The sequence below is a fragment of the Ixodes scapularis genome, unplaced genomic scaffold, assembly GCF_016920785.2.
Source record: "Ixodes scapularis isolate PalLabHiFi unplaced genomic scaffold, ASM1692078v2 PGA_scaffold8__174_contigs__length_109621045, whole genome shotgun sequence".
In the NCBI taxonomy this organism is placed as follows: Eukaryota; Metazoa; Arthropoda; class Arachnida; order Ixodida; family Ixodidae; genus Ixodes; species Ixodes scapularis.
Genome location: NW_024609883.1, coordinates 97,157,167 through 97,181,587, shown reverse-complemented (window position 1 = coordinate 97,181,587; position 24,421 = coordinate 97,157,167). Strand labels below are relative to the sequence as shown.

Below are 24,421 nucleotides of genomic sequence, written 5' to 3'. Positions count from 1 at the left end.
ACAACTTTTATCGCTCTCATCTCCACAAGAAGAGCTTGATACTTTTAGTTAAACCCTTTTTAAAAAATTTTCTTTCAAGTTCTGACTTTACTGTAACAGGAAATTACTTTTTCAGTTTTCGTTTCTTTCGCTTACGTTTTGATTTTGTTGCAATAGGATGCTACATAGCTGATGATTGAAGGGGAACAGAAGAAATCCAGCTCAACACTCCGAGTTGCTCAAGAGAGCAATTCTTTTTGCTCGTGCTCAGTCTTATATGAATCTCTCTCGGTTTATGTTTCTTTGCTCTAAATACATGTGAAATGCACATAGCATCAAATGACAGGCAAACAACAAATCAAAATATTTTTTATTGTTTTTGCGGGAAAAGTTGATTAAAATTATCATAGTAAACTTACGGTAATCAGACTTAAATCACAATATAAATCATAATTTAAATCATTGATTTCTATTTTTTAACCTGCCCCCAGGGGCTCCCCCAAGTGCCCAAACTTTCTTAATCGTCCCTGCCCTTAGTGTTCTTTGAATTAAGGACTATTTTTGAAGATTTCATCCATCTATTGATGCATGACTTAAGTGCCAAACAGTCCCAAGCATTGCATTAAAGGTTACAAATCTGTACAGGCCTCTGCACCATTTCACTTCAACATTGCTAAGACCAGAAGGGAAAAGAGAAAGAGAGAGAGAAAAAAAGATTTTGAGGGGAAGGGGGGGGGGGGGGGGGCCTTGAGACCAAAAAGTTTTAGAACCCCTGCTTTAGATAACGAAGGGTCCCGACTGAAGGCACATTGTTTGGTTTCCCAAAAAGCGTTCTACGGAAAAAAGACGTACATAATTCTGCTGGGCAGGAGTAGATGAAATGAAAAGCAACTCTGGCATAGCAGTTTATTTGGTTTGTGGGCCTGCAGGCTCGTAGCATTCAGGCTCACTTAAACCGGTGGCGCCGAAAGCACAAAGAAACAGACCAGATGCTTTGTGTGTGAAGAGTACAAAGACAACAAAAGATAACCCCACCCCAAAATCCCCGATCGGCACGTAAACATGATGTTCAGAAAGGCCGTTAGAAAAAGGTTGAGTGTACGGTTCCCAATACTACTAACTATTCGTAATAGACATGAATGGTGAATAGTTAAACAAAAAAACCGGTGGCCCCGTCTCAAAATCTGCAAAAGAATTAATTTCGAAGCCGATTCTTTTGCACTGGCATCCCGCTCTAGTTAACAAGGAAGCCTGCATATATCGGGCACACCATGAACGAGTCAAATTCAAAGGAGCTTACCGTCACGAATGTTCTCGAAGGTCCACTGATCGTTTTGAAAGAACGGGTGAGCCTTGATCTCCTGGACACCGTTCCTGCCCAGCCTCACTGTCCTGGAGACGGAAACAAGCCGTGGAAGCCACAAATGCTATGCTACACGCTTGACCCATGAAGCCTAATAATACAATTATTCTAACAATCAGGGCAGAGAAAGCATGCAAGAATCAACATCCCATATACATTTTTTTTTTTGCTTTTAACTTTTTCAAGAGCCTACAAAGCACACCTTTCCATTTGTCACTTAGACATGCCCCATCACCATGTCCCGGAGTAGAAGCGGATATAACTCTAATTATTTTTACGTAGGTTGTGAAAACTACGACCACAGAAAAATTATAAGAATCTCAAAGAACTTCATTCAGCTAAGAGACATACAAAAGATGGGCAAACAAAAAGTCTCTTCTATGGATTACAAAGCCAACAAATAATGACCACACAACCACCTAAAGCTTAAAAGTGTAACAGGCTTATTAAGAAAGCGGAAAGATAAAAATAAAGATGTGCAATGTTGACACGTCCACTGCAACCGTTTCAACGAATGGTAACATGGACTTGTCGCTAGAGTTCAACTTTATCCAGTGAAAGAATTTCTACATCAAGTCTTTCCTCGCTATCTGCTGCTACAGTAAAAATGTCAACGATGAGTCGCAGGTTCAAGACTGTACAAAACTTTAAAAGTTCTAGGAGGAAAGGATGAGTGAGGGAGAAATTACCTGTACAGTGCATGTGTGGGCGACACCCTGCCACTCTTGATTTTTAAGCATGGAATGGATACAAAATAAGCCATACAGGCTATCTAACTGAAAGCACTAGTCCTTATAAATTGCATTAAAAAATGATTGATTGGGTGAGTGATTGGTTGGTTAATCAACTGACTGGATAATTGCTCGATTAACCTGTCAATTAGCTAAACAATTGATTCATTGATCAATTGATTGGCTGACTAATTGTTTGACTGATTGATAGGCTGGCTGATTTATTCCCGGACGTACTGGTCAACTAATTTCTTCACCAATTGTCCGACACTGACTGATTGGCAGGGTGTTGAACTGAACCCAAACCGAAAACCAGAGCAAAACCATTCTTTTTGACCGAAACGGAACAAAACCGTAACCAATATCTAGCATTTAAGCGAACCCAAACAGGAACGGAACCAATTTCGTGTGGCGGCCACCGGTTCATTGGAAAACGTTGCAGCAGAATAAAATGTAAGCCACACCCTCTTGCCGGTGATGGTGCCAACAACGCAATTGTGACTAAAAAGAAAAAAATTCACATCTTTGTGCATTGGAGTTGGCATGGAGGCATGCACTTCTATACATACTTTGTTTCACCTTACAATGGAACGCAAAGGACGCTACGAGCCACTGGAGCGAATCCATATGGATTGGCACGGTTAACTCGTAGCGTCCATCGTAGAACATTGCAAGGTGAAACATAATCTGACTGTGCTAAGAGGCTAAAGAGCTATTCTTTTTGTGAGTCTGTAACTGTGTGTTTCTTTTCTTTCTGCCAAGCAACATTCCTCAAGAGGAGAAAAAGCAAACAAATATCAAAATAAAAACAATAAGTCAATGGCAGTCAGGGTGTTTGTTCTGTGGTAGCGAAATCAGGAGGCGCCATGAGGCAAAGCTCCGACGGCTGCCACCAACACTGCGGCGCCAGTCGCCAGGACGCCCATTGCCCAGAGCAGCCCAGAGCCCTTAGAAAGCTGCCCAAAACATTTTGTATTATTGAGTGTGCGCGGTTGAATGTATATATGTGTTTTTGTCTCTCCAAAAGCAGAGTGTTGCCAATTCTTTTTCAATCTCCTTTTTTTTTTTTACTTTTTTAGAATGCCCTTCACTGTCATGATCTGCTTGAACTCAATCATTCCAACAAGGCGTTCGGGCGTGCTGGGTGGGTATTTCACGAGTAGGGTGTGTCCTAACGTACGGGGTCGCTGCGTGTGCCAACTGATTGGCTTCCCATGCAAGTACATTGCTTTGGTACTGTTTTTGGGTGCCTGTATTATCACTTAATTTGTGTCAAACGGTGTTCACAATAAAAAGTCAAATTCGCAATACAAAATTACATATTTTTGTTTTGCTGCCTTCGTCTCTGCAAAAAGGTTTCTGATAACCTTTTTTTTTTCTTTTAATGCAAATGACATTGTTTTGAACACACTTTTTCTTAACGATGGGGAGCTGTGGACTTTTTAAGAACCGGTTCACACAAGGCTAAATTGGTAACCAAACAGTTATTTTGAATTTAACACTGAACCGGAACCGAATCAGAACAAAATGCAAAGCCACAAACCCGAACCCGAACCAAACCGAAATATTGACCGGTTCAACTCCCTGCTGATTGCTTGATTGACTAATAACTTTACCAATTGATTGGGTGACTGATTGGTGGTTTAAATGGTCAAATGACTCTCTAAATGGCCGATTGATTCATCAATTCAGTGACTAATCGACTAAACAGTTGATTGATTTATCGATGAAGTAACTAGCTCCATGACCGACTGATCGGCCGAACGACCAATCGATTTACTGACATACCAAGCGACTAATCGCTTTGCTGACGGATCAGTTGACTGACCGATTGATTTAATAACATAGCGATCAACAAATTGATTGGCTGACACACCTGTCACTGAGAAAGGAGCAGATGAGGTGGCGGGCGTCACGTGAGACCTCCACGTCCTCAGGGAAGCTGAGGGAGTTGGCGTGGTCCATGATCTTCCCGTAGGTGCCCACGAGGGAGTCGGCGTAGAAGGGGGTGTCCCCCACCAGCATCTCGTAGAGGAACACCCCCACGCTCCACCAGTCACACTCCCGGCCGTAGCAGCCCTCGCCCCCCTGGCTCTTGAGCACCTCGGGCGAGATGTAGTCCGGGGTGCCCACTGCCGTGTCCGACCGCACCAGGCCATCCTACGCACGACGGTCCCTCATTCCTACTGCAACAACCTCACATACCGTGTACGATTACAAAGACAAGAGTACGGAAGGACCATGTAACTTGACTAAATCGGAAACACAAATGGATGGAGCAGCATTTGACACTACTCGGAGAGCCTCAACTCTTGCCATCGTCATGCTCTGTTTGCACTGGCACTGCATTGCATCACAACATTACAGCGAAGGAAACTTGTGGCGTGCTCGTAACGTGGGAACCTGCTACAAACTTGCCTGTCACAGGAACCGATATTGCGCGCGCAGGTTACAGACAAAAACGTGCGAATCCGCAACGAACTCCTATGTCACGGGAACGAATACCGCAAATCGCGGATGCAGCAGAATCGCATTTCACAATGCAATATACACGCGGGATCAACTCGCGTGTTACGGGAATCAATATCGCGCGTGCAAATCACAGACAAAAATGTCGGAATGTGCCACAAACTCTAGTGTCGAAGGAATGGATACCGCAGATTCGCATTTCAGGATGCAATAAACATGCTGGAACAACTCGCGTGTCAAGGGAGCCGCTATCCTGCACGCAGATCACGGACTAAAATGAAGGAACCTGCTATGAACTCGCTTATCAGACGTACTAGTGCAGACGTACCTGTATCGTATCATTCGACGGGAATCGGAGGGTGGGCAAAATTTCGGAATTTTTATGTCACGGGACAGATATTTAGCCAGAAAAACGGGATGGGTGATTTCTCGGTGGCGGGCATTATCTCGGAACTAGGCGTGCTGCTAAACAAACTAAGACTGAAGACCGGCGACTCACAATTGCATAAGAGGAACTCTGTGTTGTATATCTAAATGTTTGCGATGCTAGAACATTTCACATGTGCAACAAAACTGCCTAGAGATTTGACGTACAATTTTCTTGCTTTATTTTGTATATAGAATTTTCGCTAAATCAAACTATTTCACAATCTTCGCGCTGTCCAATATATGCGGGCTTGACTGCATATGCAAACAGCCATTCCTGGGATTGAATCAAATAGTCGTGATGCTCAAACGTTTTGGGCTGCGTCAAGGTTATAGGAACCGGGCGGATTTCATTCAAGCCCCGACCAGGGCGCCCCAAGCGGCAAACGGGTCCGTTGCATCGGGGAGCTTCTGCCAGTCGCTGTGTTGGTTGTGTGTTGTCGCGGGTTAGCGCTGTAATTTCTGAGATGGCTATTCTGCACTAAGAAAGCCACAACAATTGCTGCATGGTCGACTGCAACAGCATGTAAAAGAGCGCGCACGGCACAAAGTTCTATGGCGTCCTTTCGAAGCTGTACGAGGCGGAGTGCCGCGCGACCTGGGTGAGACTTCTGTGTCGATGCAGGTAAGTGGCATTTCTTACCTTGCAGTTCACATTTTGCTTTAAAATAATAGAATTAACTTTTTTCTAGCGACGATGGAACAGCATGGACACCAACGGCAAACTTTAAAATATGCAGCAAATACTTCACAGGGATCGAGAAGCGGAATGCGGTCGCCCAGCCTTAGATGTTTCCATCAGCCTGCACGAAGATAGTAGCGGGAATCGCGGAACAGCACGAAAACAATCGCCCAGTTATTGTCAAGCTCATTAAGAAAGTAAAAAATTTACATAATTAGCGCAGTCGAGTTAACACCAACAAAGAAAGCTCTCTTATCTAACTATGTGAAACTCTAAGCCTTTCTGCGGGCACGCTCAATTTCGTCTGCGGAGTACAGCGCGCCATGACATCTACTTGTCCGTTGAAACAGACCTCCTTCATGTCGCACACGTGGCCAGATTCATGAGACTTTTCCCTTCGTCATAATGGACCCACGGAAGAAGCTTTCTGGATTCATAACCGCCTTAAACCCCGCCGTAATCACCACGGGAATGCTGTCCGTTGTGCTGCTCGTCACCATTGCTTGTCCCCGATGAATCTGCGCCAACTACTGAAGAAGCTTCTCGGATTCGTGACTGCCTTAAACCCTGACGGGGACACTGTCCGCTATGCTGTTCGTCGCCATTACTTCCCAATGCTTCTGCACCAGCGGCACCGGCTACCAAAGAAACTTTCCGAATTTGTAACTGCCTTAAATTCCGTCATAACCATGATGGGGACACTGTCCGCTGTGCTGTCTGTTGCCATTGCTTTCAGATGATTTTGCGCCAGCTACCGCTAGGCGGTAACGAGAACAATAGGCGACCGCCGCGACGCAGCTGGCTCGCTCGCTACCTTTTTATAGCGTATTGGGACATGGGATTAAGAATCCAAACTTCAGCAACAACTCACAGTGTCCATCCGCATGCAGGTGCCGAAGTCTGCCAGCTTTAGGTGACCCCTTGCATCGAGCAACATGTTGTCTGGCTTCACATCCCTAGAAAAATGTCGCAAAAAAAATAAAAGCAACAGGTTTAGTTCAACCACTTTTGTGCACCTAATGTGAACATTTTTTTGGCTATGGAAGCTCAATGGTACTCTTTTATTACGAGTTTTCTGCCCTTTATTATAACCTGAAAAAAAAATTTTTTTCATAATTCCTATTTAAATAATTTTAAATGGCAACTGGGAAGAATCATCAATTATGGGTCCTGCAAGATACTAACCAAAATGAAATATACCAGGGTACATTTTACGGTAATCCTTCGGTAGATAACGATAAAGGAACGCCTAGCTTGAAGCCAACAACAGTCAACATGCAGAACCACTCTGCAGAGATTGGCAGTTTCTCCAAAAGTGTATGCTGGAACATCAGAGCATCAGATGTAGAGCTTTTGGTTACAAATGACCAATACAGTGCCTCGGACAATGTGGAAGGACAGTAAAAAAGAATCTACACAAATAAAACCTTCGGCGAATTAAACTTCTAAATACTAGCTGCAACTTTGCAAAATATGTGTTCGGTTCCTCAAATCGGAAGATGGTCTTCACATCTCTTGATGTACTAAATGGAACAGCACTGCCCGATTCCCGCTCAAAAAGATACTGCTGTACGGCACTGCTCTTGTTCCACCACGCAGCCTACTTCAACCAGATTGGATTGGATTGGATTGTGGCGGCTTCACCCTGGAACTTTCACTATACGAAATGCCGCCCTATTCCTTTCAAGTTTCACACTGAGATTTTATCATACGCCACAGCAACGCGTTCCAATCACACAGCCTAACTCGACCGAATCGAACGACACGCAGCCGACGTACCTGTGCACAAAGCCCATGCCGTGAATGGTGTCGACCGCCAGCACCACCTGGGCGCAGTAAAAGCGTGCCCAGTGCTCCGGCACGTCATAATTGCTCATCAGATTGACCAGGTCTCCGCCGGGCATGTAGTCCATGACCATATAGAGCCGGCGGTCGTCTTGGAAAGCGTGGTGGAGCTGCACTACCCACTGCGACCTCGCATGTGCCATGATGAAGCGTTCCTCCCAAAAAAAGGCAGAATCCGAGCGCTTCATCATCTCGAACTTGCTGAGCAGCTTCATGGCGTAGACGCGCCGCGTTGACTTGTGCCGCACCTGGGGACGAATGTGAGCCCATGAGACACCTCGGAAGACAACCGCTCGTCTGCGATTTTCAAGTTAGCAGGATGGTTACGCTCGTGGAGTGCAAGGCGACTGTCTCTTATTATCGTGTGTGGGCAGAGAACAATGACAAATAGCTGGGGTTCCGCCGGGCAGAGTTAGTACACTTGTAGTGGAGGCTGGAAAAACGTTGCGCTAAGGGAAAAGAAAGTGATGCTTCGATCTTCTTTAATTCAGTTAGCAACGAGTAACGGTATTCACTTCTTTAAGTGACGTGGGTGTGTCTGACCGGAGCATCTACCCAATAATGCACCTTCGTAGTCCTGCCTGCAAAGTACACTGTATGAAGAGGAGAAACGCACTCACCAGTTGCACCTCGCCGAAGGCCCCTCTACCGATCGTCTTGATCACTGTGAAGTCGTCAGGCTTCATGCGCCAAGAGGTGACGGAGGCAACGGCGCTTTCATCTGCACGCAAACAAGCAATGTGGAATGTGCCAACACGGGATGCTATAATCACTGTCAAGGAGACAACAGCAGGGAGGAGCTCCAGTTGTCCCACCTCGAAAGATGCACCGCCAACATTCTCATTCTCACAGTGACTATGCAAAACTGCATCACCTTGTCCGAAATATGTAGCCCATAGATTCTGTATCTATTTGAGTCGAACAGCAATCACGTGTCTGGGAGAGTGCAGCCAAAATGAACATGTTTGATTTTAAAAACAAAAAAAAACAACAAAAAAACAAGCAGTTGAGGGTCAGAAATTTCCCAAAACCTAAGAATGGTTAAAGGGAAGCTGAAGCGGTTTTGTATTTGAGGAAACACTTCAATCATCTTCATTTGACCTCCAAGATCTCGAATATTAAAATCATTTTTTGCTAAGCATGCACTTTCTAACAATTTTCGACAGAAAAAGACGTCACGACTGGTACCAGTGTGGGGGAATATACTTGGCAAGCTTGCAATTGCACGCTCGACCTTCAAGCAACATGCACTTGGCGGCTGAAAGACTCTTTCATGACGTCACGACTGGTCGGAGGCTTTTTGCGTTTTCTCACGTCTTGTTATGCTTTCGGGGAAAACTAACATGATATTCAGATTCAAGGGATAAAACTATGCTAGAATGAACCTCTATCTAGTTTTTGAAGGAAAGATTTCATCTTCCCTTCCAAAAGTTAAACAATTGCAGAAGTTTGCTCACATCTGTTGAGGAAGCAGTCGATGTTCTTAATCCGCCGGAGGGTTGGACTTTTGCAGTCCATGACAAGAGCTTGTACCGCATCCTATATAAAAAAAAAAAATAACACTATAGAGGAGCAACAGGTCGAACGACACAATGGGTCCTCCCAAAAACGTCTTTAAAGGGATGTTGACACCCCAAAAAAATTTTTCATTTTTGCCAGGGGCTTTATTATGGTGTCGGAGGACTACCCAATTAATATTCTGCAATAGAATAGCATATATCTTTAAAAATATCTTTAAAAAAGCCAAAAGGTGCAACTGCTTGAAACCGAAACCCGCGCACGGAGGTCGGAGAAGTGGAGAGGAGAGAGTGAGTGGCGGAAGTCACGTGTCTACACCCGACTGTGCACTTTTTTTTTTCTCCCTCTGCGTAGCAGACGACATGCGTGGCGGCGTAGCGGAAACTGTTTGCCGTGCGATTCTTTTGCAGTTATGTTTGTTCCGCTCGCTGTTCTGTACTCTAAGATTAGTTGTTTTGTAGATTGAGGAGTTGGAGATGAGTAGTGAGTGCCCGTGGTGAATTTCCATGATCGGCTCCGAAAAGAATACACTCAAGATGTTGCGTAAAGAGCTGGCTCATAGGTCCTGCGTCCGAAAAAAAAAAAGTGGCACTGTGCAACAGAGTTTCTGAAAGATCAACGGGATCGGGACCAATGGCTGGCTGCGATTCCTGTACAACATTTACGGGCACCTCGGAAAGCAGACGCTACCCGATTTATAGGCTCCCTATATTTTGCGGAAAGTGATTACATTGAGTTTGCAGGTGTCAAAAAGGAAATCCCATACCATTTAGTTCAGCGACGTTGCGTCCACAACATTTGTTTGTTATCTTTTTTTTTTTTTTTTCAGTGATAATTGTAAAAGAAAAAAAAAAAAAATGTTAACATCGCAAAATGTTTAAAAATGAGAAGGTACGCTTTCACTGGGGATCGAACCCGGCCCTACGGCGTGTGAAGTGGACATCTTTCCACTGAGCTACTTGGGGAACTCTCTTCAGTAATAATGCAGCTGGTAAACGAAGTTGGAAAGTTTGCTGCCGATTTTCCTTCAGCAAAAGCATTCCCGGGTCAAAGTCGGGAAGCACCACGCATTGGCGACATTCGCACCTAGTAAAGAAACCGTACGCGTGCATATTCAACTCGAAATAGACACGTCATGCTTGATGTTTGCGCGAGCAATGTCTTCAGCCACGAGAAGAGAGCGACGGCTCAGCGACGTCTTCATGCAAATCGGCTTGGTGGTCGGGCGTGTCGTACGGGATGAATACCAATTCTTTTGATCAGTCCCAAATTTCTCTTTTAAAGGCAGACGAAATTCGCCGGTACCGCGAACGACACTTCTGAAGTAGAGGTCCCACGCCCGTCGTCTGCTGCCTTCGCCGTCCCCGCGAATCCCACGATACGCGAAACGACGCACGCACAGAATGCTTCCGGTTCTCTGTCGAACTTCTTTTTTTTTTATCAACGTATTTGCAGCTTTTTAGAAGCCACAAAAAATGGGTTTCATATCTTTTTTTCTATATTTAATATAGAGTGTGTGCCTTAGTGACCAATGACTTTGATTAAATTTGGTGGTTGCATCGAAACTTTAGAAAATGGCTTGTGGCCACGGAAAAGAGAGTGAGCGAGACTCAAACCGGCCAGTTCTTGATCGGCGGTTCTCGGGCGGAAAGAAACCGAATTTCGAGCCGCAAATTGTTTTCTGGGTAAGTTGGGCTCTCATACGTCAGGTACAACTAAAAACCTCGGCGAGCATAAATACCTTGTCAGTGTCTCTTTAAAAGTTATAGCTGTCCCAGTAAAATTTAACGAGTCAACAAGTAGCGAAGGCAGATTTGGAGGAACAAGTCCTTTTCACCACTTAATCGACCAGAGTAGTGCTGTGCACGCAGACTTTATGACTATTTTGATAAATAACAATATATCATGTGTCAATGTAAGATATGACCCTAAAATATTTTATGCTATAATAAACATTTTATGGACTTGAAACGAGCTGCACAATTTATTTGAAGGCGACGGCAATATGCTTCTCATGGAATCACCGAGGCAGACCAATACTACCTAAAGGACAAGACATTCTTCATGAAGGTTATCCCTAGTGGATCCAAGCGGTGCCACCTAGGTTAATCATTGTCACCGCCAGCGTGTCCCGCAGCGTCTCGCAGCGAGCATGACGCTAGCAGGTGGCGAGACAGACGGGCGCATTTGCCGCTCTATGCGGGCCGAGGATCCACCGACAACGACGTCGTGCACAAAACTTGTCTTCTAGGCGTCATTAATCAGACGGGGTATGATTTCAGTGTGGCAGTCGAAACACCAAAAACATGCTCCGAATTCACTTTGAGCGTCGCACCCTTTCCAAGGTCGTCAATGAAGCTGTAAGGTATGTTTGACGTCACTACAATGATGGGCTGCATGCACACTCGTTACAAGTCTAGAAACGTCCGCCAAGGCGTTCAGCTGCGTGAATGCCGTTGCGATGTTGAAACGACGTACCAGGAGTCCGTCTACGTGGACCTCGGATGTGCGGTCCACCAGCTTCCGCTCCAGCTCTTTCAGCCTCCGGAGGCGATCCGCGTCCTGAACTTCTCCCATCTGTCGAAGTCAAGTGACAAGATCGGTTAGGTGGACCCCCCGTTCAATAGACCTGTTTCGAAATTTGGTCTTCTGGCAACTTTAATCACTATCGTCACCTCAGTGTATGGTACCTGTGCCAAACTAAGGGTGGCCTTCTTTAGGGTGATGAAACAAGAAGTTGAAGGTACTACTAAGCAGGGCGTGTACGAGGTTTGTATGTTCGAAGCTTCAGTACAACATGATGCACAAATAAAATGCAACAGCTACGTAAGCGATTGTGTTGGAGTGTGGTCCTATCTATTTCTTGACACAAGTTTGGTTCCAAAGCCTTTTGATGGTGGAAATTTAACTAAGGGGCTTATGGGTCGCAACTTCGAACTAGAGCACTCCTTAAGTTTGCACCGTCGAAACTGAAAGAAGTCAAGCAAGAATAATGCGGTGATCAAAGAACCAATTCTCATATGCCATCGACCTGCAAAAGTGACAGTGCACGACAAAATACAACTTCGTGACCGCCATTAGTTTGTCGAACATGAAACTTTCGACAAACCACCCCCAGCAGGATAAACAGGGACAAACGACTAAATCGGACTGCTGGTAAATCTTTGAAACACGGCAGTTTCGGATGCGACGGGGCAATGCAGGAAAAGCACAGCTCAGGCGCCTGCCTCACTTGTATAATAGGCTCATTCGATTTACCTGCACCTGCTGTACTGGTGCAGAAAAGTACTTCCAGTATGCGCATTGAGATAAGACTGGAGGTACACAGCTCTACACTTTTCTGCACCGGTGCAGGAAATGCAGGTAAATCGAATGAGCCTAATGATGTCTGGTACCCATCAGTGTAGGGATGGATGGAAGGATGGTACTGGCTAAATCCTTAGTATTGGGCAACATATAAAGTTTGCTTAAAATTCTGTCTCTTGCTAGATTGTCTAACCCACCAAACATTGCAATGCAATTCTCTAGACCCAGAAAAGTACAATACAAAATGAGAAAGCACCGATACTATGTTGTGCTGCACAGCCCCCCTACGTAATGTCCCTTTTTGGAGCCTTCAGATGCAAGTGCATAAACAAATGAACAAAGGAACCTAGGTACTGTCAGGAGTAATCAGGGCAAAGGAAGTACAAAAAAGAATTTAAGCAAGAAACATGTGACTAACGCTTGCTGCCGCTCTTAGCAAGCTTCACTGACATCTCGGATGAAATTGCTCGTGCAGATCAGCAATTTTAATGTGCATTTGTTGCACACCAGTTAGCGCAAACAGTGATTCAGGTCACACTTGCAAAGTTATTTCAATCCAATCGTGCCATTCTTTATAAATGTGTATACTGCAACACACGTCCCCGACATCACGCTGCTGCGGTGGAGCTGTTGTCGGCACAGCACAGGCGCTTCACATAAATCTAGTTTCCGCGCACGTGCACTGCCCACATCTGGTGTGGACAAATGCTGACTTGTGTGTAAGCAGTGCGTTGGTGTATAGAAAACAGTGAGAATCTGTAACGCAGAAGCCAGTGTTGCCAGCTGAGGTGTCAATACAGTCTAAACGAAAACAACTGCCGGAATGTGTGTTGCTTAACTTCCCTGTTAGTGCTCTCCGCTGCTGACAAGCTGGCTTAACAGTGGCCATATAAGTTCGTTTTTTTTTTTTTTTTGCCTACTGCTGCTACGGTTGGGATGAATAATGCACGACGTAGAACTGAGGAATGAAGTAACTAAACAAAAGAAGAAAAAACAAATGTACAGGTAAATGCACATAATGAAATTAGATGTTTTTATATCTCGCTACACTGTCCAGGTCCACGTTTCACCCCAGTCCCAGATATCACAAGGATGAACGACAGCATACTTTAACGAAACGCCGGTACACCCATGCTGCGACCGGCGAGGCTTGCACTACCAACCGTAGCCAATTATAAGCAGGAGAAGTCGGGAAAGGTTAAATTAAATGTTTTATTTCAAAGCTGAGCTCTCTCCCTCCCCCCCTCCCCCTTCTTTTTTATGGCCAGCAAAGACAGCCCTTATTAGCAGCAGGAACGAGAAAGACTACCAAACAAAAATAAATCGCGTATGTCAGAACAATTGCGTACGTCTCAATCTGAAACACATCGCGGATTCCAAAACGATTCATCACGCAGCTAGCGTCTGTAATAGTCTGTAGGGTGCCAGCGTTGTGTACGCGCTCGAAACCCCAAGGACCCCCCGCGCACACACACACACCCACACAACCGACGAGCTTCGGTAGCAGTTTGCCGCACGTGCGTACGCATTAATACAAAAATGCAAGACGCAAACAAAAAATGTTTTTGCGGTCTACGCCGCTTCCGCCGGTGCGATGAGGGGAGCTGGGGCGGGTGGTTGGAGGGGTTGGAAGTGGAGCTCTTCTAGAGAAACTGTCAATGATTCGCGACGGCAGCTGCCTCGTTACAAGAACAAACGATGAACTGAGCGGGCTTGGCGAACCGTAAAACGCCGCCAACTGCCCCCGCCGGAAACCGACGATGTCCGTACCCCGAGTTTAAAATACACAAATAAAAACACTCAAACGCGCCTTACAAAAACAAACTAACACGACGGAGGTTCCGACCCTGCTTCTAACCCAGTAGGAGCGAAAGTGGAACTAGGTATCAGGTGTTCTTAATCCTCTTTTACTACCTGCACCTCATCTCTGTGCGACCCGTGCGGTTGTAAAGTTGCTTTTAACCTTTTTTTCTTTTTTTTTTTCTTCTTTTTCGACCGACACCGAGCGACTTACCTCGGACGTGTTCCTTCCCGGCGGAAGGCGACGGGACTTGTCAGGATTCCCTTTCAAGTGGAAGTGCGGCGTAAAGACGCCCACAGTAAACTGGTCGAGTTTGAAACGCGCCCGCACACATCGGTAGTCCGTGTAACTTGCGAGCAACAAGACGACATGCCTTCACGGCTCGGGCATGGTGTTGCCGCCTACTTGAGTTCCGTCGCTGGGCTCGGCGGAACGGTGGGACGCCGGTTTTGGGGTTCCTTCCGGGCGAGTTTTAACACTGTCTGGCGGTAAAGACACCAACACCGACGACCAGGAAAGAACAGAGTAATTGCTCTTACCACAGAATTTAGAATCCCTATGCCGCATATGCCATATCTGCCCTATCGCGGTTGTCGCGGTCCAGCCCAGCCATAGAGTTATTACAATAAACGCTAGAGGCTCAGCTGGCGCTAGTGTCTACGGGACTTCCGGTTGCGAACTCAAGCAGACAGCATGCAGTCTACATTTCTAGCCACCCTGTGTATTCCTATGGGAAAACGCGCGTGAATTTTGTCTCTTCGCCGGAAAATAACCTGAATAACTTTTGTCATTTCGGTTGTACCGGATAGTATGTACCTTTATTGGTACTCTGAAAGTGTAATTGCTTTAGTTGCAGCATTTTTCTTTATCACTGAACGATGTTAAACTTCGCTCTATTTCAGGCCGAAACCTCTGTTTCAAGGAAGAGAAAGAGAGAAAACATCTTTATTGACCCTCAGTTCAGGGTGTCGAAGTGGTGTCCAGGAGGACGCCATTTAGAAGGGTGAGGATAGGTGGATCATGAGGGATTGGTGGCTTCTTTCGATGCCTTCAGCTTCTCTTCGATCGTTGTGATGTGGTGAAGAAGGGCGTCGAAGATGGCGGGCACGTGTTGATGGTTTGTGGGAGAGAGCCACTCTTTCCATATCGTGGGCCGAAGCCCGGGAGGGAGCTTGGAAAGTGTAGAGCGGATGGATGGTTGTGCATGGAGGCAGAGACTCGTTTGGGTAGCCAATGCAGAAGGGACACTTAGCTGTGCCCTGAGCGCCTTGGAAGAGATGATAACGTGTGGGCCTATGGTGGTGTGGGCAGGGATGGGCAGGGGAGCTATGTTGCGCTTTTTGCACTCCCAGGAGACTTGGAAGAAGGAAGTGACGTCAACGACTAGAGCAAACGCAGATTGGATGTTGACAGAAGAAAACAAATCAACGTCACTTCCTTCTCCCTAGTCTCCTGGGGTGCAAAAAGCGCAACATAGCCCCCCCAGTGCCCGGTTACTGCCATAGAAGTTCCATAGACACAATGGAGTCGATTTCCGGGCAAACTGGGCGCTCAGCAGCGCTTCCGTAGTCGGAGGCGCTCATTACTGCAACAAATCGAAGCCTCATTGCTCTATTAATCGATTGCGAAACTAAAATAAGCAGCGAGGATTATGTTTATAATATGAAGCGCCAACGTTTTAATAATTACTTTTGGCGCCGTCGAGCTATGGTGCCTGGAACGCGTCTCAGACTGGTGTGTTTACCGCGGCCAAAAAAGTGGTCCCTCGATTTCCGCCTGATGACGTCATAAAAGTGTCATGCTGTCGCCGGTCGCGAGCCTGGCGGCGTTCCAACAGTCGTGGTATATATGGCAGACGCCTGTTCTGCTGCAGGTCGCTTTCCACTGTGACAGTTCACGGAAGCTAGTACAGCCGGAAGTTGGGACGCCTGAAGCGACGCCGTGACGACAGCGCTGCTCGCGTCCGCTCGTGCTTTTCGCCAGCATTTCTACGGTCAACCGCCAGGATCGCGACAGGCAACAGCATGACACTCGCGTCATTTGTTGCCACAGTGGGCGCGTTCAGTAGCGCCTCCCTTGCCTCCGAACGGAGTGATTCGAGTCGGAGTCATCGGAGCGCCTACTGAACGGCAAAAAAACACGCGGCTCCAAACCTGCTTCTACGCAACTTCCGCTTCCTCCCCTGTGCCAGACGGTCTCCGAATAAACTGGAAGCAGACGATGGCGAGCACGATCGCTTTTATTTGACGATGATATTGAAGAAGTCTTTACAAGGTGGTTGAAGAAAAAGCGGGTGATTGTACAGATCAGCGCTGCTGTTCGAAGCGATACAACGCGATTGAGCCCTTCGCTTGGCGGTGCAAAGGCAGCTACTGTTATAAAAGCCGACAAAAATCGTCGTCAGCACACGCAAAATACAGAGCTCAGCGAATCTACCCCGCCGCTTGCGATACTTTTATACGGCCATAAGTTAGTTCTCCCTTCGTAACGAACTTCCTATAAAATCTATTCGAAGTTCGGCCGCGCTCGGCGATCAAGGTTCTGTCGGCCGAAGCGAGCTTCAGCCAACGTGCACCCCGATTTAGCTACGCAAACAAAACATTAATCGGTATCATGCTCTGCGTGAGTGTCCAACCGGCTTCCAAAGTCGCGTTCATACCCTGTTTTGCTCTGTTGAGCGCGGACAGGACTAACGTCAATATTACCGAGTTTCCGTGCAACGGCGATCAAGACACGGCGTCAAATGAGCGTTTGCGTTGTTTATTAGCATATTCAAACCAAACAAAATACGGTCCAATGCATTTTCCGAAAGAGCCTTACCTGAAAAAGATATTCGAACGCGTTATTCGTTCTTACCTTGAGCACTTTTCATTAACAAAAGCGAGCAAACCGCACACCCGCGACAGAACCGAAGCAGCTTATCCCGCCATATTGTTTGTTTTTTCCTCTTTTAGCGCCGGAAATCGTCACCAGTCAGGAAATTACGTCATTTTAGCTCCTTTTGGCGAATTCGCGTGGTGCGCGTGGTCATTTCCCGGCAAAATATTTTGCCATATCTCCGCCAAGGGCGTTCGCGTGGTCAAAGGCTGGCGAGTGCGCGCCGTTCGGGTGGCAGTTCTCAGGCGTGTGCTGGCAATTTACCGGCACAATTTTTGCCCGAGCTCCAAGAGGTCGGGCAGCTTGTCTGCCAGACTGTATCCGGTATCGTCATATCCGAATCGCGAAAGGGAACCAAACGAAACAATGGTCGCCGCAAGCGTGTTCTAGTAGAAAACGAAGCCATTGAGACAGACACCCCTCTGTGGTCCGAGAAAAGACAGCAAAAACAACGGAGATAAAGATAAAATATTTTAAAGGAAGCTTCCGCAAGATCAGTTTCCTATGGGACACAGCGTGTTATTACACCGCTCTAAAAAATGTATTGATAGTGCTGCAGCTCGACACTTGAACGCGCATTACTATTTTAGAGGGCTGGGTCAAATCAAAATGCCGACGATTCCAGCAAAAAGGTAATAACGAGAAAATGGAATATAAAATAGCGACGCTGGTGAGCCTTCTAGGATCCTTGAAAGATGGCAACAGTTCCTCGAGAATCTAAACAAAATATATTACAATTTGTTTACCCACATCTCAGAGTCCGAATATATGTTGCTGATGCCTAGAGCGTGCCTATTGTATCATAAAATAATCGTGGAAGAAGTTAACGAAGTTCACGAGCAACCCAGGCAGACGAAAACGCCAGTTGCAGGCGCTTTGTGTTCGGGTGGAGAGGGTCACGTGGTGCGCCGCTGGCGCGGTTTTCGTTGCCTGTGCCGCCGGTGTAGGACGCCGATCTCACTACCCCTCCGCTTCGACTACGGTAGTGGTTATGGCGTACGCCAAAATCAATACCGTAGTCGTTTCGGCGTACGCCATAGCCAATACCGTAGTTTTTTTTGCATACCCCCAACACACTATCCTTACGCCAAATGCAATACCTTGAATAACGTCAGTTGAGCAGGGATTGAGCTCCGCATTTCGCTAAAACTGGCGGAAGTAACTTTCTGCAGCAAAATACCCTGATTGTTTGTTGTTGTTTGTTTGTGCTGACCCAAGCAATTGAGATTGTACAACAGGAGGGGAGACACCTATGGGCGGCTTTCTTGGACATTGAAAAGGCCTATGATTCAATCTCCCACTCAAGGCTCTGGTGGGAACTGACACAGATTGGAGTGCCAGGTTCAGTGCTTGAGCTCCTCCAGGAGCTGTACAGGGACACAACGGTTGTGGTGGAATGGGAGGGCATGAACACTCAACCAATCCCAGTGACAAGAGGCTTGCGACAAGGATGCCCCCTTTCCCCTCTCCTGTTCATGTTATATATGTCTAGATGGGAGACAGAACTGGAGGAGTGTGGGAGAGGCCTCAACCTGTCTTACATGGAAAATGGGCAAATGGTGAGACAACATCTTCCAGGACTATTTTATGCGGATGATCTGGTGCTGACAGCGGGCACCTGTGAAGAGATGCAACAGCTGCTGGACATATGCACAAAACAAGGGGACAGACTGGGCCTAAAGTTCAGCTCCCGTAAGTGTAAAGTGCTGAAGTGGGGGCCTACAGAGAATGTAGAGGGGGCTTTGGACACACCGCTTGTACTGCAGGGGGAGACTGTGCAGTGTGTCACGGACTACAAGTACTTGGGTGTACACCTGTCCACGGGTAGGAACTACATCCAAGCACATGAATCGGCTGTCCGAGCAAAGGCCATGAGGGGAAAGGGAGTGCTGGCAGCAACGTCCATGTGGGCTTTCGACCGCTACGAGGTTGCTCGTAGCCTGTGGAAGATGGTGATGGTGCCCGGACTGACTTTTGCAAATCGGGTACTGTGCACGTCGTCTCAGACTCGGGAGTTCCTAGAGGTTAGACAGCGGGAGGCGGGACGGATGGCACTCGGGGCACACAGGGGGACTCCAAACGAAGGGGTGCAGGGGGACCTCGGATGGTCTGCTTTTGAGTCGAGGGAAGCGGTGGCTAAGCTGTCTTACGAGAGGCGTCTTTGCGGCCTCGGAGAGGAGCGATGGGCCAGGAGGGTGTTTAAGTACCTCGTGTACAGGAGTTTAAACACGCGCCTGACCAAACGGGTGGCCAGGCTCGCGGGGAAGTATGAGGTACCACCGACCCTGCTGGACGGCCGGCCGCTCCGAGAGGGAGTTGCGGACCTCAAGAAGCACGTGCGGCAGGTCGAGACGCGAAGGTGGACGGAGTCGGCCACACGAAAACCATCAATGACTGTGTATGCGGCCTCGAAGCGGGCGATCGAGCGGGAGCAGCTGTATGATGACTCCAGGGGCAGCGGCTTGCTTTTCGAGGCACGAACGGGGACCCTCAAGACCAGGCTGTGGAGATCGCGATATGACGCTGGGGCCCCAATCGCCTGCGTCGCCTGCGGAGCAGCAGAGGAGACAACCGAACATCTGGTGCTGCAGTGCAAGGCCCTCAGCCCGTGCCCCCAGGTGGACCATCTGCCGGACGCGCTGGGCTTCCGGACGGCGGAGCGGGGGGATGACGGCGAGGAACACGTCGAGACCACCAAGCGCCGACTAGAGCAGTGGTGGGAGATTTCCTGGCGGCTGTGGAAGAGGGAGAGGCGAGCTGGGCCGGACGTGCAAGCGCAAGCCGGACAACCGATGTTTTCCGCCCAAGTCGACCTGCCCCACACCGAGGACCCGACCGAAGCTCCACCACAACAAGAACTCGGCTAGACTTGGCTAGAAACCAGACTAAGCAAGCCTTTTTTTTCTTTTTGGCAGGCCATCGCCGGAACTTCCGGCGAGCGGCCACCCGTTACAAAGGGACGCCACTAAATCCAAATCCAAATCCAAATCCAAATTGTATGAGCAGCGGAGCGCGCGCGGCAGGCGTTGTTAATTTTGATTAGCGTTGATACGGCTGACGGCGCACAAAGCTAAAGGCCACAAGCAAGCTTGGAGTGATTCTGTGTCGATGTGATTTGACGTCGCTTCTTTCTGTTTCTTCAGTCATCGTGCAAATGCAGGTGCCCGACTCCCGAACGATTCGAAGGCAAGAGTGGTAGCCCGCCTATCCGCTGGTCTTTCAATCGCATGCACTGTCGTCATTTTGGGCACAGCGGAAGAAAATAAATAGCGTGCGATCGGCCTGTCTAGGTTTTGGCGACACCGTTTCAGGCTGTAGATGAGAAAATTAAGCCACTACAGTACGACTGCTAGCCTGGGGTCTGCGCCTCACAACAGATCGAAACGGGTAGGGGTGGGGATCCCTGGCAGCGGGACCTTTCGCCGTACGACCTGCGGTGCGCCAACACACTCGACCTCCGATACCCCCTTGGGTCACAGCGCTTGCTGAAAGAAGTTTGGATCGTTTTATGCAGATTTTGCAGTGCGTACGAGACGCACAACAGCTACGTACTATGTCCTAGATGCCCAAGCTGAGGCTCGCTACTTGTGCGCGGCTCTCGTGATCTGGGAAACAGTATGCTCGCCATGAAAACATTGCAGTGAGAAGTGCGGAAAAGTAATACTATAAAAGTATAGTATCTAAAACTGGCTTACATTGTCACTGAGCATATGGAAATAAAACTTATTAGGAATGCCGATCAGATGGGTGGGAATGTTATATAATGTGCTCAAGTTATGTGTGAAGTTGCATCGGCACAGGAATTCAAACTTGTTGGCCCCACCCCCGCTCCTAAATTCTTCCAATGTTACTGGCAGTTTTTTTTTTATTATTATTATTATTATTATTGTAATTTCAAAGGTCCTAACAGGGGCATTACATAAGGAGCGGGGGGGAGGGGGGGGGGGAGGAGGAGGAGGAGTACATGAAAAATACAAGATCAACATATGCACAGACAGGTGGCTGATACCTACAGGGCTGGTGAGTAATATAAACAGTGAGAACAAGTGTGTGTGAAATAAAACTGGTACGTATATACACTTGCTAAAAGAGTAATCGAAGCATTGCGGAACAAGACGGGGTTACCTATTGCCGGGCAGAACCAGGGTAATCACCGACTCACACCAAGCATACCGGAGCTTCCAGTCGGGCTCGGTGCCCTGAAAAGCGCTGCAGGTGCTCAAAAACAAAAGACCCCCAAAGGAGCCCATAGAATTTAAATGGGTACCTGCCCACTCCGTGGTAGAGGGCAACAAACTTGCTCACCAGCAGGCCTGCGCGCTGACTTACCGGGCCACAGCCATGGAAGAGGTGCAGGACCAACCCATGGTGACCTAAAAGGAAATACTAGTCGCACTCCACTGCAAGACCCTAGATGACGCGTTGCTGACACATGAGGAAGTTCTTGACCCAGGGATGAGCAGGCACAAAGAACTCTCAGTGAACCTGGATCTGAAAAAAGATGCAGCACTGCGTTTTTTGAAGGCTAGCCCTGTTCCATTTGCAATGTGTACCGCAGTGGAGGCAGAACTCCGGATGCTCCAAAGCTAAGGCATAATCGAGCCGACACAACACTGAACGCTGTTGAAAAACTGGCGGTAAATCTGATGCGGGCTGTAACAAATTTTGTGGTGAGCGTGCTTGGAGGCACTATTTTTTCAACAGTGGACCTCACTAATAATAACAATAATAATAATTTTTATTTGCACGAGAAAGTTTGCCCACTCAGCGGCATGCGAGGCTAGACAGAAAGGTTAATACCCTTACACATGTGCGCCTGCTAGGCCGCCGCTGAGTAGGTATAAACATAAACAAACTGTAGTCGTAAGTACAAGATAACACATATACACGTATGGAAACAATGAATAATCAGAGGGGAAGATAAGAAAACTCGCTGTGCCCCAACCCACCCCCCGCAGACCACGGCAGAGGCCCCAGCCAAAAGGCATTCAACTAGCTGTGTGTGACAGTGGAGACAGCAGATATGCTCACCATAAACACCATCAAAGGACGTCATAGAGTGAAAAGGATGCTCTTAAAAATTTCGGCTGCCGCGGCAATTTTTCAGCTCTGCAAGGAGACAGTCTTAGCAGGAAAACCCATCATGGAATTCTACCTGGGTAATGCTGTTGTGACGATCTGGATCGGTCATCAAGATAAATGGGCACCATGCTCAGGAAAGACATGTCAACGTCATCAACTACCATGCCAAAACTACTTCTTTTATTTTGATCATGAGCGCTCGCACGAGCCGCTTCAGAGCGATGTCTCTTGCAGCTCGTCACGTGCCAAGGGTTTTAAGTGTCGACCTGATATCACGCTGCCATGCAACGAACATCAAACAAATACTGCGTTGAGCAATATGCACATGATTAAATAATGATATACATACGACGTGATAAATGAGAAAAAAAAACTTGTAAAGTTTACAAAGTTCAGTCCCCAGGTAGAGGCTGCACAAATTTGACGACCGGCTTAAGTTTCTCCACATGCACTACATTGCGGCCAGTACCGTCCACGAGTTCAAGCTCGTAATTCACGGGAGAGAGCCGGCTCGCGATTTGGCGAGGGCCAGTAAATCATAGTGTTGCCTTGACTCTGATGAGTGGGCTCTCCTACAACACGAGCTAGTCCTTAAAAAGAACATACATGTGCCACTGTCAAAGTCGCTTTCTTGCTTTTCTTGAGCAAGCTTGATTTGTCAGGCGGTCAACTTCCGAGCTGCGTACCGCTGTCAAATGTGACACCAACGTTGGTGCTGAGGGTTGACAACTTTCCAAGGTTCTGAGACAGAAGTCCCCTGGCAAAAAAAGGCTTAATCAACGGAAAATGTGGTCAGTGTTCGCATTGCTGAGCTTAATTGTCTTGATGCCCACTGCAGCACCAGAGGTGATGTAACAAACTACTAATGACACCTTCCAGGCGGTAGGGGCATCAGGTTTTCACTTTTCTCCGTCAACAATGCAACAGACTCAAAGTGCCGTTGCCATTCCAGAAATTCTTGGGTTAGCTCTTGCCGGCATCACGTGACAAAGTGGCCACGTCTCTTACAAATGAGACGGAGCGGACAAACTTCAGGGTATTGGGACGAAGAACATTGAAAGTCCCGCAAAGTTTTTGACACATGCCGAAGCGACGCATCTGCTTCTTTTGCTTCTCTGTTGCAGAAGGGTGCTGGTGACGATTGCTGTCGTCAGCATTCCGATGAGGCGGTGGCCGGCCCTGCTTCAAGAGCAGGACGGAGTGCGCTTTCTTTGTCCCTGCGCAGCTTGCACTCGCTCTGCAGCGAGAGCCAAAACCGGTGTCTTTGGTTGGCTGAAGACAACCTGGTCAAAGCAAAGGAAAGAGTCCAGCAACTCATTCAACGAGGCGAAGCGCCTGTCGAAGCATGCTTTCGTGCTTTGTGGAAGAGTGTGGCCAGGATAACCTTGCATTTCTCCACCTTCGTCTCTGGGTAGCTGCACTCGTAGATGAGCTCCAGTAAATGGAAGGCGGAGTCGGTGCAGGACTCTCCTGATTGCTGACTTGTGCTGAACATCTTTTGTTTTGCCTCAGCTTCGTTGTCCAGGTTGTAACGACGACGGAAAGCTTTCTTCATTTGCTCCTACATTGTTAGCTTGGCCGTCTTGAGGTGGTACATAATCTACATGGAGTCCTTAGATGGTAGCTTGGATACAATCAATGGGATGGCCTCACCTGGTGCAACTTTAAACGTCTGGAACCTAAAATCTATCTGGTGAAACCAGGCGATGATGTCCGTGCGCAGCCGAGAAACCGAGCTGACAGTCACGTTGCTCAGCGACTGCAGTGTCTGCGGCTGACTCAGCTTGAACAGGAACCCTCTTCCTAGGTGCTTTGGACCTATTTTTCTTTGCGGACTCTTGGAACAGTGTTTGTCAGAGTCCATGCTGCATGAAAACTTCGAGGACGAGGTTTTCGGCATCCTTGCCTCGAGCTGATCAAGACGATCCATGATGCTGACAGGTGCCAACAGGCAAATTCAGTGTTGCCTGTAGCTGCGTGTTGAAGAATCTGAACGCAGACATTTTGAGCAGACTGCCTTTCCTGCGGGCAAGGATGAGCCCAACCCTTCCACAGTTCTGCTCATGTTGCAAGCGTTGACAAGGGCGCTATAGTCTGTTGCAGGTCAAGAATAGCACGAGAGTGGAGAAGAGGAAACCACCTCTACTTGTCAGGATAGGTTGTTTGCCTCTCTCCAGTGTTCGCTCCGCCAATGTCGAGAGGGAGGGACAGAGACTTCTCTTGCTATTCTTGACCTGCAGGAGACTCTAATTATGTTCCAGAAGCTGGCAGAAAAGACCACATAGAATTTCACCCTTTCGCACGTGTCTGAAGCAGTTCAGAGTAGAAATGTCGGAGGCCCC

The 24,421-nt window shown here is 47.6% G+C and overlaps 2 protein-coding genes across 3 annotated transcripts in view; one reads left to right on the top strand and one right to left on the bottom strand.

The window, feature by feature from the left end:
- LOC115310623 (rho-associated protein kinase 1) overlaps positions 1–14,728 on the bottom strand; it is a 40,130-nt gene extending 25,402 nt beyond the window's left edge. Inside the window, exons 1-8 of one of the 2 annotated variants that reach the window (XM_029969028.4) lie at positions 14,334–14,728; positions 11,492–11,590; positions 8,953–9,034; positions 8,116–8,216; positions 7,430–7,743; positions 6,522–6,606; positions 3,950–4,233; positions 1,280–1,371 (exon numbers count right to left, since the gene is read on the bottom strand). In XM_029969028.4, the coding sequence (XP_029824888.2) occupies positions 1,280–1,371; positions 3,950–4,233; positions 6,522–6,606; positions 7,430–7,743; positions 8,116–8,216; positions 8,953–9,034; positions 11,492–11,590 (1,057 nt within the window). In that variant the 5' untranslated portion in view covers positions 14,334–14,728. The remainder of the gene's footprint in view (positions 1–1,279; positions 1,372–3,949; positions 4,234–6,521; positions 6,607–7,429; positions 7,744–8,115; positions 8,217–8,952; positions 9,035–11,491; positions 11,591–14,333) is intronic. The other variant, XM_029969027.4, reaches the window with a different exon arrangement.
- Positions 14,729–17,593: 2,865 nt separating this feature from the next.
- Positions 17,594–19,987, top strand: LOC120844326. Its single transcript, XM_040216054.3, has one exon. It carries the CDS (start codon positions 18,404–18,406, stop codon positions 19,862–19,864), a length of 1,461 nt encoding a protein of 486 aa, XP_040071988.1. The 5' UTR covers positions 17,594–18,403; the 3' UTR covers positions 19,865–19,987.
- The last annotated feature ends 4,434 nt before the right edge of the window (positions 19,988–24,421 follow it).

What these genes read in the sequence shown, in the direction of transcription:
- LOC120844326 (XM_040216054.3), top strand. Translation starts at nt 18,404, where the DNA reads ATGAACACTCAACCAATCCCAGTGACAAGAGGCTTGCGACAAGGATGC.